The sequence below is a fragment of the Leptonotus elevatus genome, chromosome 16, assembly GCF_054856555.1.
Source record: "Leptonotus elevatus isolate MCC_2025b chromosome 16, RoL_Lele_1.0, whole genome shotgun sequence".
Classification (NCBI taxonomy): Eukaryota; Metazoa; Chordata; class Actinopteri; order Syngnathiformes; family Syngnathidae; genus Leptonotus; species Leptonotus elevatus.
The window spans coordinates 15,978,661-15,999,563 of record NC_141254.1 but is presented as its reverse complement, the minus strand read 5'-3'; the positions used below and the strand labels follow the sequence as shown (position 1 = coordinate 15,999,563).

The window sequence follows — 20,903 nt, the reverse complement described above, 5'->3', positions numbered from 1 at the left end:
AAGACAAAAAAAAAAAAGAGAGAAAGTCACAGTTACACGGAGTGAGTGACCGAGCGGTCGACATCATCATTTGAATGAGCGGATGAGTCAAATGAACAGCGCTCCATATTTTAGATACTACAAGTTGGCTGGTTTAATCAAATCAGCACAAAGCAACAATAAATCTGTCATTTGTAACACAAAATTGCCTTTCCGGGCCCTGAAAAATCAGCAAAATAAATGTTCTTACAATCAAACATGACATTATTCTGTTTCTGATTTTCTCTCTTTTAAACGAGGATTGTGATGCAGTGAAGGGGGTGGAAAACTGAGAAACGAAATGTACTGTAGCTTTTTAGGGCCTCGGGGGGAGGGAGGGGGGGGGAGGTGCGTTTTCTTTGCTCTGTGCTTCAAAGAATGACTAAACTACAAAAACACACATCGCTCTCATTTGTACCCATTGTGGCATTGGCACATATTCCTAATAAAGCAATGTGTTTAGACAAAGTAGGACAACAGATGCTATTTAGGCCTGGTGTGAATCCATTGTGCTCCACATTTGCATGTTTTTGGAGTCCCTGCAGACTTATTTCTAACACAAGACACTCATGTTCACATTTGTGGGGGGGTTAAAAGCAGCCGAGTAGTCATACTTGCAGCGCCAAAGGTTTCCACCGCATGTTCTTGAGCAGAGCCGGAGTGGAGGTGAGCGTGCTCTGTGGGCGTTTCTTCAACGTCAGGGTCACGCCCGCCGGGTCCCCACGGAGGAGGTTCACCAAGTTTTTCAGTTGCCAGCCCACCTAGCAGACAATAACAGCACAATACAAACTGGCTTTAATACATGGCTTTTTTAAATTAATTGTGGGGAAAAAAAAGTCTTGGGTAACCACTAGCTGCATTTTGATGAGCCTTCTTTCCAGTAAAACATGACTTTTACACAAATGAACACAGAGGAATGGTGCGTGAAGGAAGGAGCAACCAATTTTATTTCATTAGATTCTAACCATGTGAATCAATATAATACCACTGGAACTGTGCAACCCCCCCCAGAATAATTTCGGCACCTCCGTCTGTTCCTCATCCTCCATTAAGCAGGAAGTAGCCCGCTAACGAACAGATGGACAAATGCAAATACAAAAGCTCTGTAATATTATTTTCACATGTAGTACATCCTTAGTGGATTCAACTTTACATGATTATTATGGCATTGCTAAAATATTTAGAGACATTATTTGTATTCTTCTCACTTTTTTTTTGCCAAACTGAATTTGAGGTGTACAATCACAAAAAGGCTCAGCGTACCGTACTCCAAGGAATTTCAACCCTAAAAAAAATTGTACTATCACGCCTTTTTTTCTTTTTTGTACTTTTGTAACATTTTTTAAAAGTAATATTTCTACTTTATTATATTGTTAACCCCATCTCTTGTCCAAGTCGGCTGGAATAGGCTGCAGCTCATCCAAAACCCTAATAAGGACAAGTACTATAAAAAATTGATGAATGGATATTACAATTTTATAATTTTTTTAAAAATAAGTATTATCAATATTTTGGATTTGCTGGTTGAGTGGGAAAAAATGACTGGAATGGGTAACTCACAGCCCACTTGATTAATAAAAATAAAAAAAGTTTACAATTTTTTTTTTAAACAAAATTATCCAAAAAATGGGGGAAAGTTGGGAAATTATTTCGCAATACAAAAAAAATCCAAAATATAAAAACATACTGAAAAAAATTTATATGCAAATCGTGGTGTCGAATATGCAGGTATCGACTGTAGTTTTAAGTTGTAATATCACCAATCACCACTAGATGGGCGGGCATGTCTTATTTTCCTATACCACAATGCGAGTAGGCCTACAATTTTTTTTGCGGATTTTGAATGATATGCGGCAAAAACATACATACGGTAGCACCTGAATCATATTAACATTTTGAGTGAGATGATTTTTGTGAAAAAATTTACAAAATTCTTCTTATTATTATTATCATCATCAAATATGACATTAAGAGCAGGTATTTTTATCACACATCTGGTTAAGAAATGTGTGGCCTCTGTAGCACTGATGAAAAAAATGGTGTCCCCCTCCAGCATTTAAGTTGCCAATCCCTGCATTTCTTATATGGTAATTATGAAAATATTACACGTGACTCATGATGGGTATGCAGTGCAAGCAAAGCAAGCATCCTCAGTTATTCATGTTGATGAGGATCCCCATGTTAAATACAACACTGGAGGCCACGAAGCAGCTTACACGCCTCCCGTGTCATCATTCTGAAGGTTCTGTCAAGTCGTGCTAAGCCTCGAGGTTACGAACAGCTACACTCCTTGTAAATAAAATTTAACCCAGTTTGGTGATGTTCAGCGTAAAAAAAAAAAAAAAAAAAGCAGTCCTTCTCGGTGAAATACTTTTTCCTGGTGTTCCAAATATGCCAGCAAATATTCGCCTGTATGAGACACAGTGCACTTGTAATAATACAATGTGTACAATGTGTTTAGTACAATTGGGCCGATTGTGTATTTTGAGCAAGCCTGGGAAACGTTTCAAGCACTAACCAAGCAATTACTTTGTCACAATCCAAGTCATTTTTCATCTTGACAGTCACTGCAGAGAAGTCCTCACACACAAAGAGTGCAAAGGGGACAGATAAAGAACACAAAGCTCGTTACAGTATTTGGCAGCGGAGGTCCATAGCATCAATTGTTCAAAGTAAAAAATATATTATTATTTTTTTAAAGGCCTAATATTGCATGTTTCCTGTCCAGTTTCATACAGAAAGCGTGATGCTTATAAATTTGTCACATAATTGGGATAGAACAACACTGAAGCCTTAAGGTATTTAATGCTGACACATTGTCCTCCTTTTTGCTAAAGACAGAAGCATATTTGACAGTTCTACACTGCGTGATCACAATTTTCAAAGTTGATCACGTGGCAGCGTTTTTTTCTTTTATTCGAACAAGATGTAACAACCTTTTAGCCAATCATATCTGGTTTAAATTTAAATTCATTTAAATCTTGTTCTCGCTGATGTTTGTCTGTGCAGGGAAGTCAAAACTTAGCATTACTATCCAAAGACTTGACAGCACAAAAGGAAGATCAGTCAAATCATCTCCACTTTAGCGACATGTCACCCAAAGTGAAATGTCTGAAACAGCGCTTACTGTTATTGTCACCGAGCAACTTTTAGAATCGTTAAAATCATTGTGCACAAAGCTTCAGATTCACTTTTTTTTTTTTCTCTGGGGAATGTTTTTGAGAACCTTCCAAACAGTCGCACAAATACAAACAAACAGACTTTTGCAAAGCCAACAAAAAATACAAAAAACAGGCTCCGTGGCATTTACTAATTACACCTGCACTTTCCTATCACTTTAACTGCCATGAATAGGCCGGTTGCTATGAGGGTTGTTGGGTTTTTGTTGTTGCCATTTTCTGAGAGAAGTGCACGTCTCTCATTCTTTTCCACCACATGAAAAGAGTCTTGACAACAAAGGATGTGGATTTTTGAGAAAAAAAAAAAAAGATAAAATAAATAAACATGCTGCATTGAGTCGGTGCGGTGACTTGCCTGTGGCATATAATTGCACTACATTTTGTTGCACACGTACACTCAAGTAGCAATTATTTTCCAATAGATTTTTGGGTCGTCATATTCGCTGCACACTTCCAGTTGTAACAGCTATAGTGAAATGCTGATGTGAGCACAGGTGAGAAATATACAGCCCGTAGGCCTTATTCGACGAGACCATTTGAATTGCCTGCCATGCAATTCTTAATTTTTTATTTATTTTTTTAAACTCAGCCTCAAAATATCAAACCCACAATTTGCATGGCCCTCAAAAAGTGAAATTGGCTTTTGGGAAAGAGGTTGCATAAGTAGGACAATTTGAATGTATTGATGCAGCCAGCCAAATGCACATTCGAATTAATGCATACATGGCCACAATAACATAACGTATTTCACAATCTAACGAGATCCGATACGGAATACCTTGACGACAGTAACAACAACAACAACAACTAATAATAATTTAATTGGACTAAAACCATCAGAGCTATTCAATATGCTTATTACTGTGATTGCAGTGGCGTAAAATTGCTTTTTTGTGTAGCTAATGATGTATCTAAAATATTACAAGCAGCTTTCCAAAGAGTCACACCGACAGCTTTCCCCCCATGTGCAAAAATTTTGTTAATATAGAAAAAGTGACAAGTCTTTCGCTGACAAAATATCAGGTGCATAATACTGAGATTAATTTTTTTTAATGGTGCTAGTGTGCCTAATGTTGTGGCCAGTGGGTGTTTCCTGTACCATAATAGCGAAATGATGTTCTATTTTAATCCTATGGGCTGTGCTTTACATTAGTTTTTTAATAGTAACAATTAAAGATTTTATCATTAAAAAAAAAACTTAATGTGCGTACTTCCCTTTTCTAATACATAGGCAGAAAGTGAAACATTGGGCACCTTCATTACAGACTAATCTTCTATTTTAGGTTATAAATAAATAATAAAAAACAATCTTTACCACTGTCTGATGATTGACTTGAATGACTTCATCTCCAGCATGAATTTTCTTACAGCGGTCAGCTGGAGACTAAAAAACAAAACAATGAGTGATAATTAGAGTGACAACGCAAATCTCACAAAAAAGGATTGCACTTACTCCCTCTGTTGTCCCAGTGATGACATGCAAACCGTCATATGTTGACTTGATATACATGCCCTGCGGTAAAAGGGAAAAAAATAGAGCAAACTATGATGCAAGGTGGATTACACCAGCTCACATTTGTAGAAGATTTTCGGGTTAGCAGTTGGAAACATTTCAGCATGTCCAATAGACCTTCAAGACAGTTATTAGTAGGGATGTAACCAAATGCTAACATCACAATGCGGTATTATTACCACATGAAGGTCACGATACGGTAATTATCACGATTTTGTGGGGAGGTTGGCGACACAAAAAAGGTCACAATATTGTAAAAAAATAATAATAATACACAATATTGTGCTTTTGTACATTACAACAATGAAAAATATTATAAACATTATCTATGAAAGATATATAAATATAATATATATATTGAGGCACTTACTTGCTAATGCAAGCACACATTGAGTTCCTCCACATAATGGCTCGGTTCACAAGCATATTATGTTCCCCCTTCATCTGACCATTAGCGTGGATTTTAAACATGGAAGGGCCAAAACATGCCTTGTGAACATTAAACTGCACTAAAAAAAATAGTCACCAGAGGGTGCTAAAACTGCACAAATGGAAATCAACCCGACGTTTTTTAACAGATGTGCTGCTTTTAATACCGGGATATCATGATATTGCCGTTATCGTTACATCCCTAATTATTAGGGCTAGATCGATGCGATATTTGCCATTTTGACAAATATCGGCATCGGCCTTTTACGAATCTGAAGGACGATAAAGCTGGTATCTCACTGAGCGGTGAAAGTTGCAAACGTAGCAAAATGTAGGGTTTGTAAGATGTTCACAGACTGGGTTTTTTTTTTTACTGTCTATGAAGATCTTTTGAAACCTTTTACGAACCCTGACGAAAACCCCAAATTAGCTACATTTGCATGCATTTGTTGCTTAGTGTGATACAGGAAACTTTTCATTTATGGATTTATTTAAATTTCATATAAAAAAAATGCTGACATTGAGAACTCGCTACACTTCATTCTTAAAAATAAAAAATAAATAATAAAATTAAGAAATTATGTTGACATTTTGGAAAACTTTATCTCCAGTAGGAAACTTTAGGAAATTATTTACTTGCTTTTTAATTTTGCTCAACACATGACCATAAAATCTCCCTGCATTTTTTTGTTAAAATTTTTAAACAAAGCTGTCAATTCTTTGTACGATTAAGAAAAAAAAATTATATATATTTTTTTTATTCTGCCGATAATATTTTCTCTTGTACTGAAAATGAATATCCGGCATGAAATATCGGTTATCGGTCTCCTTGACTACTAATAATCGGTATCGCCGTTGAAAAAAAAAACATATTGGTCTATCACTAATCATTATATAAATGTATCAGGCAGATCTCAAATTGATTCCGTGTTCTGTTGGGACACATGGCAGATTGAATCAAACATGGCGGATTATTTATCTTGTTGTAGAAACACATCAAACTGAAAGCTTTGACTAAAAGGGGTCAGAAGTGCATGACAAACACCCAAGCACACACATACTCGCCGACTCTCACACAACCACGCAGATGTGCGCGAGCGCACGTGAACACTCGCACATATAAAACAGTAGCAGCATGCTGGTCTTCAAGAGGACTGTAAGAGGTTTATTTTTAGGCCACTGGGCCCAGTGTTGTGTGAACGGATGAGAGAACTTGCATTGGGCCTTGCTAGTGTTTGTATGGGGGTTGGAGACTTCGGTTGTGGCCCCAAGCTGGGACACTCGTGCTGCAGTGTGGGTCAGTGTCCCACTAACTGTTGATGGTTCGAGTGTGTTGTCTTTGCTGCATAACCCAATTTCTGTCACAAAGGAGATCCACTTACAAGTATATGTTGAAGCATAACACCCCCCCCCCCTCAATATTAACATGAGTGACCCATTCTTTGAATTGCATTAGCTGACTCACATGCCCATGAGCGCAGCAAAACCTAGTTTTTGGATGACGGTGAGGTCAGCAGTGTTCACAGGCTCACTGGTAAAATGTGAAGTCATGCCATATCTGATATTATCTGTTTATATTGAGCCAAATGGATGGCGCTTCACAGTGCAGATGGACAATGACGCGAAGCATATAAGTGTTTATTTAAAATTTTAATATCTCTTTTCCCCATAAATTCAGAAGAAAATTGAATTTTAAAGGCCGATTTTTTTGTATCTTTCTGTTTTCTTGAAATTTACTGTTCACATGAATTCATAATAATTTTCTTACATTTATGAAAGACTTAAAAAAAATCCAATTATCGATATCAAATCGATTTTCCTTTACGAACCTGATATCGATTCATGACACCATAAAGTGTTTATTTTAAATTTTAATATCTCTTTTCCCCATAAATTCAGAAGAAAATTGAATTTTAAAGGCCAATTTTTTTGTATCTTTCTGTTTTCTTGAAATTTACTGTTCACATGAATTTAAAAGTATTTTCTTACAATGAAAGACCTGATTTTTTGCACTTTAAGACAATTGAGAATATTTTTAAATTATATTAACAATTATTGAAATACAGTTATAAAAATGCTTTCATCTCATCCTTGCTGATGTCAATGTTTGTGTAACACTGATCAGCAAAAAATCCAAATCAAATCGAACTGAACTCTTATGAATCAAAATGTAATCGATTGAGGAAATCAGAATTGATACGCAGCCCTATTTGAGTATTGTGCAATATATACTAATACCTACAAAGGGTACGTATGGGTCTCAAAACTACGGGGTACAATATGTCTACTCTTGAGGGTATTTTCGGAATAACGAGCGAATGAACCCTTAAAGGTACAAATTTATCAAATTTTTTTTTTAGACAGTGTAAAGAGTAAATCATGTAAAGGTGCAAAGAAGTCTTTTGGCAGTGAGTGAGCATGCTTGAAAGTTGTACATGCTTTATATGAATCAAGTGTCATGCTGTGGCATTGAGTGTAATTAGTATGCTTTGCCATCACCCAGCATTATTAATAGATTTGTACTTTACTGTTTTGGTCGCTTATTTTCATCAAACGTGTTTATATCATCGCACCTGGGGAGAAGAATTTAACACTGTGATGTGGTAAAAAAAATCAAACCGCTGTCATTTGTTGCGTGCAAAGAAGACAAGATTCTCCGATGACATGAACACAATCTTCAAATAAATAGTGAGGACTTACCAATCCCTCGGTGGATTTGATGTTGGCCAGCTGCACCACCTCCAGATGTGCAGCCTGCGACACCATGGGATCCGACGATAGAGAGATGATGTGGTCGCACACGTCAGATAGAGTTTTACACTGCGGAGGACAAAGTGGGGTTCAAAAGTGACGATGGAGTGTGTGCGTGTGGGATGCTTTTATTTACATGGGAATATGTGAAATTAACTCTGCCACTCACCACATGAAGGATTTTGTTCTCCGTTTCATATACAGAGCTATCCTATGGGGGACATTAAGAGAGCCGTGTTACCACAAGAGAATGTGTCCAAATGGGTTATTATTGGCATTTTGGCTGTAGGAGGATATAAGCAGAAAAGCAAGCAGCTTGGCACCTCTAACCTCCAACACTCCCACACAGACACGCACCAACACAAAACAAATGAATCACCACGAGTGCGGAGGCATTTCTCGAACCAGTCTCTCACTTATTTTGATAAAGGTTCTCTAACTGCAGGTAGTCAGCAAACTATTATGAATGTGATTAGCTAACGATCTCTCGGTGCAGCGCGAGCTAATGGCTTTGTCATTATTTATCCATCCGCCAATTTTCTGTGCCGCTTGTCCTCATTAAACATAAAACACAGCCATTCACATTGACAATTTGGATTGAATCTAAAATGCACGTATTTGGGAGTATGCATACATGCATAATACCAGGGCCCGACCGATGCTAATTTTTGGCATTAAAACATGCCGATTAATCTGATGATTATTTTTGAAAAATACACATAATGCATAAAATTATCCCCCCCATTGTGTCATCTTACCTGTGGGTATGTGTTCCTAGAGCATTTGTGTGAGAAAATTCGTTATTTGAAGGAAAAACACTCCCGGAGTCGATGCTAACTTCCGGTTAGCATTTGAATGGGATCCTCCCTTCGCTTGTAGCATCAGCGCTAGGCTAGCGCTGTTTTCTATTTAAATATATAGTGGATGTAATTCTTATTAGTTCTTATTGTTGTGCGTTTAGTTTTACATTAAACGTTACATTAAACAGCTTAAAGGACGCTTCGGGACAACAGAATAACATACGCTACACACTTGCTAGTTGCTAATGCTACACAAGCAAAATTATCTTTTAAGCATTTTTTTAAGCTGCTCTGTAAGCTATGAAGGAAAAGATGTACAGTGCAATTATGGATTGTACTATATTCATATCATGGTATGGTAGAAGAGCATCTCACACCAAAGTTTGTATCTTTATATAATGTATAGAGAGATGTTGTGTCAAATGTTGTCCTTTTTTCCAAAATAGTGATATTCAATTATTGACCACCTTTTCATTGTAATGTCATAGACAACTTTGCAATGAATGAAACCGACTGTACACACATTAGGGTCATTACTAATTATATTGGTGTGTGAAGAAGAGTGTATGAGGTGTTAAATATGTATTCATTGACGATTAGAATACATAGTTGATGTACCTGCTGTACAATTGTCGTGAGCTCCAGACACAGCTGGATCACGTTGTTCCTGGTGACACCGTAGTCAGCCACAGAAGCAAATGGTGACCTGGAGAAGAAGGAGCACCTGGAATTAACCATGAGATGGTTTTTTCCTTTGTGATTTATTTTGCGTTTTTTTTTTTTTAAGCAATCATACATAGAAGCATTTGCGATCTCACCTGTCGAGCCACGCCAGAAGGCTTTTGGCAGCGGCGATGAGGTCCACCACGGAGGTCAGGAAGTCATTGGGTAGCTTACGAGTGGCTCGGCCGTCGTAGTGGCCGCTGCGACGCCTCCCCGCGATAAAGTTCTGCAGGTTCTTGGCCGACGCGTTGAGTTTATGAGAGAGAGTCTTGAGATTCTCTGTCTCCAGTCCATAATTCTAGAGGGGGGGGGGGGAGCAGATTGAGATTCATGTGAGACTCTGATGTAGTTTTTTGTACAGTGTGAGGTCAGCACAGCTGAAGATGCTGCACGTGATGGCAATCCCTTGGTAGGCCTTACGCCAAAGCGGACCCGCAGGCCTCGGGGGAGTCTGTTGCGTCCTCCTGGGCGAGGGGAGCGCGGCAGGAGGGACACTAATCATATCTAATACAGCAGCGCCTGGGAGACTTAAAAGTAAATCCCAGTTATGTAAGAAGCTTTTCAGCTGAAGCAAGGCCCCTGTGCAGGGATGTAGGATGAGGGGATTTTACATTCAGATTGCATCTGCGACCTCCAGTCCACTCAAATCTGCATTCTGTCTCTCCGTGTGTCTCTGGGGGGGGGACGAACATGGAGCCATCTTCGTCTCTTTATTCTTCTTACAATAAATGAAAATCCTAATCAAGGAAATAAACCGTCACTGTCAAGCAACTCATTTAGGGTTCAAAAGACAACTCCATGTTTTCACAGCAAGTCAACTTGATTGACAGTCAACACTGGAAGCCTTAGCCAGGAGCTAACAATCTTAATTTGGATCTGCACCAAATTGCACTTCATTTCTAGACATGACTTATTGTATATCGCCAAGATTTATGCATTATTGGCTGACAAATGTTGAGGCGAAATGACCAGTCTCGCTATGTTGCTAAAGTGTTCTGTTTAGCTGCTTAGCCACGCAGTACGGTGGATCTGAAAGCCTGCTCATGATCGGACGTCCGACATCTCAAAACATTTCAACGATTTTTACCCAAAAAATGGCTGAGCACCGCAATAAGCATATATTTGTTTTGTTTATCAATAAAGAGGAGTCAATAGTCAAATATATTTAACCAAATAATGTATACAGCGATGGTATAATCATATGCATACAGTAAAATGTGAGTAAATAATGCACCCCACAAATGATGCCAATACATTTTAGCATCATTGATTTTACAACTTAAGTTGCTTTACCCTTAAAAATTAATGGCTTAAAAAATCATTTGAGTTGCAAAAAAAAAATTACTGAAAGTGTGAGGATGCTGACGTGTGCATGTCACCGCTTGGCAATGTGTCAAAACACCAAATGTCAAGCAAACGAGACGTCCGTCAATTGTTAGCTTGAGCTTTTAATAGCCAATCGGTAGAGCAAAAACATACCCACGCGATGGACAAAGACTTCCTGTAACTTCTTCTCTTCGCTGACACACTATATGACTTCAACAAACTTTCTTGTCACCAATTACTACTTTCCATTTTTTAGAGGCCCTAAATGTCCAACTTGCACTTAACTCATTCACTCCCAGCCAGTTTCACTGAAGCAACCCCCTTCGCTCCTGGCTGTTTTACTGGATTGTGACTGATTTTGCAAGGCCCACAGAATATTGTGTTCTATTGCTATAAAAACATGGAACCTACCAAACGAAAGATATAAGATATTTCCATCTGTTTCCATTTTGCAGCAATTAGCATTAGAATATAGCTAACTTTCCTCATTATTCACAAATCTGTTTAAAACACTGGGGGAAAGAGATTGTTGCAACATGGCCCTGGTTGATCTCCTATACAGTACTCTGCAGCCAACTGCCGTTTCTTTTGTAATAACTACCATTGCTTTAAGCGACCTCTTCAGGTCAGAGGCTGCATCAAAACCTTCTGTATGCTCTAGCATAAATAAATTTAAAAAAAAAACATTTAAAAAACGTATAATTATGTTTTTGGGACTATGGTAATATTTAAAATATGGTAATATTTTTATGTTTTTGGGAGCAAAAGAGTTAAAAGGAAAGTCAACCCAAAATAATAAACAAATAAGCAGTCATTTGTTCTGTGGCACGTATTCGGATTAATATGGCGTTTGTGGAATGTCAATTAAGCAGTATAATCCACCGTTTTCATCCCTCTCAGAGGGCGACCATTTTGCCACTTGCTGCCGACTGAAAATGACATGACAGTAGTTCAGGGCTCAGCTAACAACCAATCATGGCTTAGTTTGCCAACATCACATGACCAAACTCAGAGAACAGGTGAAGCATGATTGGTCGTCACTTACTTGTGATGTCATTTTCAGTCGACAGCAGGTGGCAAAATGGCTGCCCCCTGAGATGGATGAAAACGGTGGATTTTTCTGCTTAATTCATATTTCACAAACAATATTAATAAGAATGTCGTGCTAAAACTAGCGGGGGTGCATAGATAGAACATACTAATGTAAAAAAAAAAAAAAATGGGTTGACGCCCTCTTTAAGTAGCATTAGTTGACCTCGCCGATGCAATGCGGCAAGTAAATAATCCTCGCCGCTTGACGACACATTGAGGTTTGTCCATAAAATGTGAAAGCTCATGGAGACAGCAACATCTCTGCGACTGTTGCAATTGAAATAACACAAGTGTGGGAGAGGCCGTGTGGGAATTTTGGACTCACCAGCGCGCATAGCAAGTCCACCGCCTCCAGTATGAGCTCCTGATGGCCGATCCTGGACACTCCCAAGTCCTCCAACTCCTGGTGGGTGATACGCAGCAGCTGGTCCCCCCCGACTTTCTCCCTCTCGAACGTCTTGATGTACTGCTGCAGGCAGTCATCCAGTCCTGAGGGAAGCAAACAAGTCCAACTCACACACTTGCCAACTGTTTGTTGCCTGGCAATGGCACTTTTTTTATTTTATTTTTTGCATCTATAAGTCAGGCAAACATTCCTGCATTAGAGCTTCCTATGCATTTTTGCGCACATTCTGTTTTGTCTTTGGTCCTTTTGGTGGGGAAAGCAACAGAATCCTGTTAATCAACAGACCTGGTGACCATTTTTTCAGCGTGACACTAAAAAAAGCACAGAACTAAAGTGAGCCGAGCGTCTGCGCTCAGCTTGTTTTTTTTTTTACATCTTTCACTGAGGCAGCAGGTGTTAAATCCTTTGGTGCAGTTGTTGTTAAAATGTGCCGTCTGTCTGCCTCCATGCTTATAAAAGAGCATTATGCAAGGTATGGACACAAAACTTCCTGAAAGTTAGAAATGTTGTTGTAGAATTAAATGATCGTGATTTTTAGACCTGATCTTGATTTTTTTTTTAATTCTGTTAACCCTATAAAGCCTGAACCATGAAATATATGAGATACAATTCTGATTCTTTGTAAATATAGTATTTTTTTAGCAAATAAAAAAATAAAAGTTAAATCAGTCTCCACGTAAGACTTTTGATTTGTGTGAAATCTGTACATTTATAACTGTCAAAAATATAACAATAAACATATTAGTATTTCCAAAACTCAGAAAAAACATTTCCCACTATTAATAAGTAAAGGTGTCTCTCCTTTCCCAATTGGGGCGATCTTGCAAGGTCGCTGGAAAAGCCATCAGCTGGGTGATGCTGCCCTCTAATGGATTATCCGTGCAATGCATGTGTCAGATCATATACGTCCGGTTTTTAATGGGGAAAAAAATATTATACTCATGAAATAAAGGGCTCAAAATGTCTTGTATTTAATATGATGATACGTTTGGCTTTATAAGGTTAACTATTATAATATCATATATTAAACTATTATACTACTACTTTGAATGACACGTAACGCACAAAGTCAGCTCAGATTCAATAAATGTTCTATTTTTTTATTTTAGAGGTTGTTTATTATATGTAGCAGTTTTAATTTAATGTACCGGTCATTTAAATTCATTATATTTTCCTGGAGCTTTTATTGTGATTTTGGCTTTCATATTAAACTCTGCTCAAGCAGAAAAGTATTCCTCACTGACCCAGGAAAGTGTGTTTTTAATTAACACCTGAGTAAAATGCTAATAAAGCTCACGGTAAAATGTCACTGGACAGTGACTGGCATGCTAATAAGAGACATATACATTTTATTTTTTTTACAAAATACAAGCAATTCCGCTCAAGCATTTCAGACCAAGTTGAACTGGCAGCTAAACAGTGGAAAGGAAACATAAAGAAGTTTCATGGTCGGCACAAAACGTAAAACCCTAACTAATCAGCCATTGAACCAAATTAATTGAGACTCATTATGTCAATGAAGTATTCCCCATGTTGCCATGGAGACTATAAGTACCATATTGGCAAGGATTTCCATAGTAGCAAGACAAAATAGAAGAAATATGCTAGGGTACACAATAGCATTCACACAATTTAGTGTATATGATTTATGGATTTAATGTATACTATACTGTTTCTAACTACACAAATCTGATGAAAATGTCAAAACTCTGGTAAGGCAATGCAGTATCTTGTTTGACAGTATCACTCTAAGGATAGCGTGCTGATTACAGTAAATAATCCCTGTCATCAATTTTCTTGTCCATTTCACGAGCTCGTCAGATTATCAGACACGAGTAGAAGAAATTAAATGTATCAGCTCTAAACCACTAGAAGGGGAACATAATATGCTAAGTTATGGATTTGGGTTGTCATTGATCAGTGGTAATGTGTGAGGAAGAGAGAAAATTGGCAATGTATGTCATAAAAGCTGCCTCGCAAAAACATACGTTAAAAGAAAACCAAACAAACATGCATTGAAAAATGCACGTGACACACTTTCATCAAATAAGTACTTGTACTTTTATGGCGCATACTATTGCGAGAAGGAGTCAAAGCTGGAATTCTTTTCTCTCCTCCTAATGAGAATCTCTCCTTTAAAGCGGCTTTGTCACAGCTGGGAAGAAAGCGTCTTGCGCACACAAAAGCACGATGGTTGGGGGGGGGGGGGGGGTGGAGAGTGGGATTGTGGGAAGGTCACAGGGCGCCCCTGTTTGGCCTCCAGTGACATCACGGACCCTTATGCTAATAATGGAGGCGCTGAATAGTAACTGCAAAATGCAGCCAGGCCTCAGAAGCTGGGACAAGAGTGAAGGCCCCTTACCACCATCACCCCCCCCACACACACACACATCTCCCCCTCACTTTACATCACCATTACTGGGCCCCCGGGCACTGGAACCGCCACTGCTCCACTTGTCACATGTGGGAAACTAAACATTCTCTCCCCCCCCCCCTTCATTTCTTTACACATCATCTTGCTCTCGTCTCCGCATAATCTCATCCCGTGTATCACATCAGCCGACTACATGTGTATTTTAAACCGAGCCTTTGCGCAAGCAAAAACATATGTTTGTAACTTTGTACCATTAGTATTGTGTGGCCCTTGTCGCTGTAATACATCAGAGCCTGTTGAAAAAAATAATCCATCATTTTAAGAAATATGAGGGTGTGTGTGTGTGTGTGTGTGTGTGTGTGTGTGTGTGTGTGTGTGTGTGTGTGTGTGTGTGTGTGTGTGTGTGTGTGTGTGTGTGTGTGTGTGTATGTGTGTGTGTGTGTGCTAGTAAAGGTATATATCATTTGAAGCATCCTTGAGGCTGTGTGGTCAAACACGTGAGCACGTGGCCCAGCAAAACAACGCAGCTCACACATTTGAATACAAGTAGAAAAATAAGACTTCTAGCGATAAACCAATCATGTGTAATCCATTCTCTGCACTACAAGGCTTCATCAACTTTGAGAACAACGATTCTCAATGTTTGGTTTGGTCAAGGTTGAAAATCCCAAGTGGTCCGTGAGCGATTTTATAGGTGACAAGTTTTCCTTTTTTTCGAAGTTAAACCATCATCATTATGTCTTTGTCTTATCATCGGTGCACCTTTGTGTCAAGGGTGCACATGCTAGGGATATAAATTAAATAAATGTATTCATTGAAAAGGATTAAGTAGCATAGAATAAAGGTTGAGTGTTATTTTCTATCATTTACATCTACATATGATTGTGAGGATGACACAGATAATGAAGTAACTGCAACCCTATTTTTGGTCCACCCTGTACATAAACATAAATAGCCCAGATATTAACCCCTCATCCACCATGCTGTCAAAAGTAGCCTTAGCCACATGTAGTACCTGATCAAAATAATAGGGACCCTTTATAACATCCACTTACTATACCAACCACAGTATAATCAGGACCATGTTAAAGAAAACGTCTCTGACTGTGTCATTCAAAACGAAGCATTAATCGTCAATCATGAAATTGTGCTGGTGTACCTAATAAAATGACCTGCTGTCAGTATGACTTTCTTATTGAGCATTTGGACGACGAGTGTGCTGCACATTTGATGTGAAAGCTAATGGGGTCAAAGTGTTGACTACATTTGGTATTTTTTTAGACCAATTTCAAGTAAAAGGTTAATTCTCTACGTACAAAACTAAATCGATTTCCCCCCCTGGGTCTCCTCCAGTGAGACGCCGGTAACAAAAGGACACAATAGAGGTTTGTTTACATCGTTAAGAGACACTTCTATAGGATTTGTAAGGCAGAGAACAAGCTGGCTGAAAGGGCTATTGCTTCCCACTGTGGGAGGAAAAAAAATCGATCAGATGATTAAACGCTCTAATTCGAATCTGAGGCTCATCAGGTGTTTGGTGTCTTTTGTGCACGAGGCACCCAGTGCACATTCACTCAATGCGCCACGCTGTAGTGCATATTTATGTGTAAATCGTACCTTTCATCCAATCCACCACTTGACTGGAGCTCCACTTGCTGACGGGCTCCATGACCAGAGCCATGCGCAAGTTTGTCTTGTCCACGCGTGACAAAAGCAAAGAAAAACAAGCTCCGCCAAGCTGCAAACCACCAACGCCGCTAGCAATGAAACAAAAAAAAGAGAGGTACAAAAATGTAACCCGCGCTAACAATCACATGAGCTGTGCTTTGCTCTGCGGCGTGCGGGTTATTGTTAAAAAAAAAGAAAAAATAAAGAAAACAAGCGGTAGCTCCTCAATGTGGCTTGCAGACCACACTTGGGCACATTCCTGTGCTGCTGGCTGCCGTCAAAAGAGCTCGTTCACTTGTCATGCGTGTCAGGCTCCGCGGACGGTGTGGGATGCTGCACGACCTCGCTTCTTCCAGCAGCAGCATCGGGGAGAGGAGGAGGAGGAGGAGGAGGAGGAGAAGCCACTGGCTACTTTGTGTTGGACTCTTGAGAGCAAAGGAAGCCTCCAGCGAGCATCCTCCCTCACATTGCACAGACATGGAGGAGGCACAGCCCACAGCGCGCAAAGTGCGTGGGTATGAGGGCTGATTCATGCCGCCAAGCTGTGTGAATACTAGGAGGGGCTTTTTGAAGGAATTTCTGAGCTGGCAAATAAGAGTTTGGAACGGGAAAAAAGAGGCATAACAATAAAATAAGAGAACAATAAAAGATGCGAACGTGGAGTTGCGTGGCACGCCTCGTAGCTCTTGCGCAAGGGGACAATTTAAGCGGAAGTCAAGCACAAAATGTTCTTTACATTATGTTGTATGCAGCCCCACTAGTTTAACCATGGCATTCGGATTAATATTGTGTTAGTGGAACATGAGTTAAGCAGCAAAATCCACCTGTTTTTATCCATCTCAGGAGGCGGCCATTTTGTCACCTGTTTTCTGGAGCTGAGCCATGATTGGTTTGTTACCCTGGCAAACTGTGATGTCATTGGGTGCATTTGGAAATACCTCTTAAGTCCGTGCACCACATGTGCGTATGTTCAGAGAGGCAAAGTAGCGCTCTGCTCCCGTTAATTTCTAAAAACGCACTAGTGTGTTGTGTTAGCAAGACTACAACTTGGCTCAGCAGTAATCAACTAGCCAGCCCACACAGCTAGCCAACATCAACGTTAGCCTAACAACCACCAGAATAGCCGCAAACCTTTAGTGCCACTAAACCGCAAACTTCAGAGAAAAATAAATAAATATCATAACTTACCAATAAATTATCCATGGTACACAGATGAAAACGTTATATCCCCGTTTAGCCACACCCCTCATTTTATACCCCCCACCCCACCCCGCCAAGCCACACCCCTCATTTTGCTAGTCCCAAGAGCGGCAAGTGCGGCACTGGTACACCGTTTTTCTTGCACTCCAAATTTCCAAACGGCAAATTCGAGTACCGCACGGTCGGTGTGAACTAGTTCATGCTCAGCGTGTATTTTCCGAACACGCCCAGTTTCCAGTCGACAAGTGGCAAAATGGCCGCCCGCTGGGATGGATAAAAACACACAATTGCAATATTAATCACAATGCTGTGTTTAGTGAGGGCACACACACCTTATTATTGTAAATAAAATCTTTGGGTTGACTTTCCCTTTAAATATAAACAATGGTTGGATGAATTGGACATAATGAATATTGGCTGTTCTTCACATTTCCATCACTGTGTTCTGCCAGTGTAGCATTATACAAGTAACTATCTCATTTATTTCCTCCGTACAACCTTGTTCCATCATAAATTATAATTACTGCAGAAGCTGGATGTGTTTAATTAAGAGGCGAATATAATCTGCGGGCAAAAAAAAAACATAGCATCATCAGAGATGACCGTGCTTGAGGAAAAATGACGTTGTAAAGGACTCTCCAATATTTATAGCGTAAGCTTCTCATCACCTGTAAACTGGGCAGTAGATGGTGGTTGGATATTTTTACATTTGACATTCAGCGTGTATTTTTCTTAAGAATATATCAACCCATTGCCCTTTATCCTAATCTATCCACATGCCATTTCAGCTATGACTTTTGTGCCTCTCCCACTCCTGTGGGCAAGAATAAGCGCCCATAAACACAATGTTTTCTCCTGCCTTCTTTGTAGCTGCTCGGCTTCCATCGTACAAAGGGCAGTGTAGTGGAAAGACTGTCACCAATGAGACAAGGATGCTGCTTTTCCTACTGCTCTACTGGAAACAGCTCCAGGCTGGGACTCACTATATATATATATATATATATATATATATATATTCAGTGCACAACCACTCAAGTCTACACAAGGAGACAAAAAAAAATGTTGATGAGTAATTTGTGTTTGTTTGAAATAAATACGATTATTGGGTATACCATTTTTAGTTCAATAATAACTATACAAAATCACTAATCAATAAAATAACCATATCGAAGTGTCTTTTGTGGAGAGATGCACACCCCGTATGCTGTATGGCTAGACAGACAGGAGACCCTACAAACATTTGAAAAGCACTAAGTAAAAGTATAAGATTTTAAAATATTGTTTCTCTGTATTTATAGACCGGTTACTATGTTAAATCCAACCCTGGTAAATTTAAAAAGAAAAAAAAAGAAAACGTCATGTTCAGTGGCACAGCTTGATTGACAACTGTGAAAGAGCCGCCGTGACGAGACTTCACTTGGGGATGTAGTGTCTGCTAGAGGTCAGAGTGCATCTAATAAAGATGACAGGCGCTACAGCATCCCAGAGAGACGACTACCTATGGCTTTTCACGTACTCGTGCTACCCCAGGCTCTAATCTGATTCATAAATGGATCCAAATTGCAAATATAAGACTCAAGCTGTGTTTGTACGTCATGTAAAATTTTTTAATTGTCACTGGATTGCACATTTCATTGCGGGTATTACACAAATCCGATCATAGCCCCACCCACTCTTAGGTTCAGTTCAACGTCAAGTGAGGGCAACTCCAGCAAAATAGACGAAGAGGATTTCATCTCTAGAAGGTATAAATGAGACAAGCAGTCCGAGTCAATTACTATCATGCTGAGGAAGTAGGCAGCTCTTTGTTTCTTAAAATTAGGCTGGGCTGAGGCCTCCGCCTCTTTCTGGTAGTACGCTGCCCCCTGCTGGAGTGAATAGTGAAATACAGTCCTATGCAATTGCTTCGATACTAGATAGAAATTGTATAGTTATCTACAAATGAGGCTTTAAAGACACATTGTCAACATTGTAAGAATTAAAATTTGAATTTAAGAAGTCAACTATGTGTTAAGCTACTGAGTTAAGGTTGTAAACTAATACATCATCAACAGTAGTTACATGGGGTCACACAGCACTCCGTATTTTCTCTTTTCTACATGCAAAACTGTTCATGTCTTTTGTTGCCAGTGTTACATTCTTATGAGCCATTCCAACACCATTGATCACTACACAGGTGAAGGTGGTGTTAAGGTCCTCTACGGTGACATTTTTCAGCAACAAACTCCCGTGCTGAATTGTGTCGTCTTCTGAGGTGAATCTAAATCACACACAGATGCAATTTATGACATATGAAGCGTAAAATACGTGGGTACAATACTTGAGTATGATACTCACGTCTCCAACTCATGTATTCTGTCATTGCTGTGAATGTCTTCAGGGAATGAGCCATTGATGAGCCAGTAGACAAGTGTCAAATCATTGTGATGTTTGGTCAAAGCTTCACAATGGAGAACCAATGGATGACCTAAAGGAGATGTTATAGATACACTTCAGTCCAAAATTGTTAAAATAATGTCAACATGTTTATTACTACTTCATTAGTTTTAAATGGAAATAACAAGTGTCAAAAAATAATAATAAGACGGGTGTAAAGTTTTATTATTTATATATTAAGTTATTTGTTCACTTTTATGAGCAGAGAAAATGCTATACATTTATAGTTGGCTGGAATGTTCATACATTTTGAGCACACATACACAAAAAAAAATGCACATCAAATGTCTCATGGACTCCTTTTTGAAAATCCCAAGATCAAGGCCCATTTGCTGATTAAGTCTTACCTGGATAAGCCTTCATTTGCACGTAGTCTGGTCCTAGGATGACTGGCGCTGCATATTCAGGCACTGCTGAACAAACACCTCAATTAAACTACTAAATAATAAAAAAAAACGATTTAAGACACACAAAAGACAGCATACCTGGTAAGGCATCTACTAACAATAGACTTAAAGACCCCAGAGCTGTGGAGGGAAATTACTTCTTTACAACCATGAACTGAACGAAATGGGCTGGCATCAGTAAAACGGATTACCTTTGATGACTGATGACAGCGTCATGGTGATCCTTCCAGCGTTGATTCTTGACTGCTGATTCTTAGCATGCATGTGATTTCTTTATATACAGCTCAGAGGACCAACTTCCTTGTTACCTTGCCGATCACTATGTTAAAGTTCAGTTCCAAGGGGACTTTCTCAGCGTGTGATTTGGTATTTCATTCATGCGAATTTGACATATTAATGTTTTGTACTCAAGTTACAATGTTATTCTCTCATCTTATTAAACATGGCTTGGATTTAATTTACAAGCCATTTATGTGTGTTTCTGGTAATAACACTTTTAATCCTTTTTTTTTTTTTCAACTACCAGATGGCTGAAAATTGCATTAAACATAGTGGCCAAAGTTGTGTTAATAAACATGGAG

The 20,903-nt window shown here is 39.1% G+C and overlaps 2 protein-coding genes across 5 annotated transcripts in view; both read right to left on the bottom strand.

Annotated features, from left to right (window-relative positions):
• LOC147160982 (connector enhancer of kinase suppressor of ras 2-like) overlaps positions 1-16,809 on the bottom strand; it is a 28,005-nt gene extending 11,196 nt beyond the window's left edge. The window contains exons 1-9 of one of the 3 annotated variants that reach the window (XM_086098837.1): positions 16,229-16,809; positions 12,157-12,320; positions 9,509-9,711; positions 9,309-9,414; positions 8,060-8,101; positions 7,840-7,959; positions 4,651-4,710; positions 4,513-4,581; positions 633-779 (exon numbers count right to left, since the gene is read on the bottom strand). In XM_086098837.1, coding sequence (XP_085954963.1) covers positions 633-779; positions 4,513-4,581; positions 4,651-4,710; positions 7,840-7,959; positions 8,060-8,101; positions 9,309-9,414; positions 9,509-9,711; positions 12,157-12,320; positions 16,229-16,292 — 975 coding nt within the window. In that variant the 5' untranslated portion in view covers positions 16,293-16,809. The remainder of the gene's footprint in view (positions 1-632; positions 780-4,512; positions 4,582-4,650; positions 4,711-7,839; positions 7,960-8,059; positions 8,102-9,308; positions 9,415-9,508; positions 9,712-12,156; positions 12,321-16,228) is intronic. The other 2 variants (XM_086098838.1, XM_086098839.1) reach the window with 2 other exon arrangements.
• A 2,263-nt stretch (positions 16,810-19,072) lies between these two features.
• On the bottom strand, positions 19,073-20,779 carry LOC147160981 (interleukin-1 receptor accessory protein-like). 2 transcript variants are annotated; one of them, XM_086057944.1, is made up of 5 exons: positions 20,514-20,779; positions 20,401-20,442; positions 20,263-20,328; positions 19,817-19,946; positions 19,073-19,739 (listed from the first exon to the last, which is right to left on the bottom strand). In XM_086057944.1, the coding sequence occupies exons 1-5, from the start codon at positions 20,584-20,586 to the stop codon at positions 19,547-19,549; spliced, it is 504 nt and encodes a 167-aa protein (XP_085914070.1). In that variant the 5' UTR covers positions 20,587-20,779; the 3' UTR covers positions 19,073-19,546. The 2 variants fall into 2 exon arrangements, with proteins under 2 accessions (XP_085914070.1, XP_085914071.1); XM_086057945.1 differs by having other exon boundaries at positions 20,263-20,325.
• Positions 20,780-20,903: the final 124 nt, after the last annotated feature.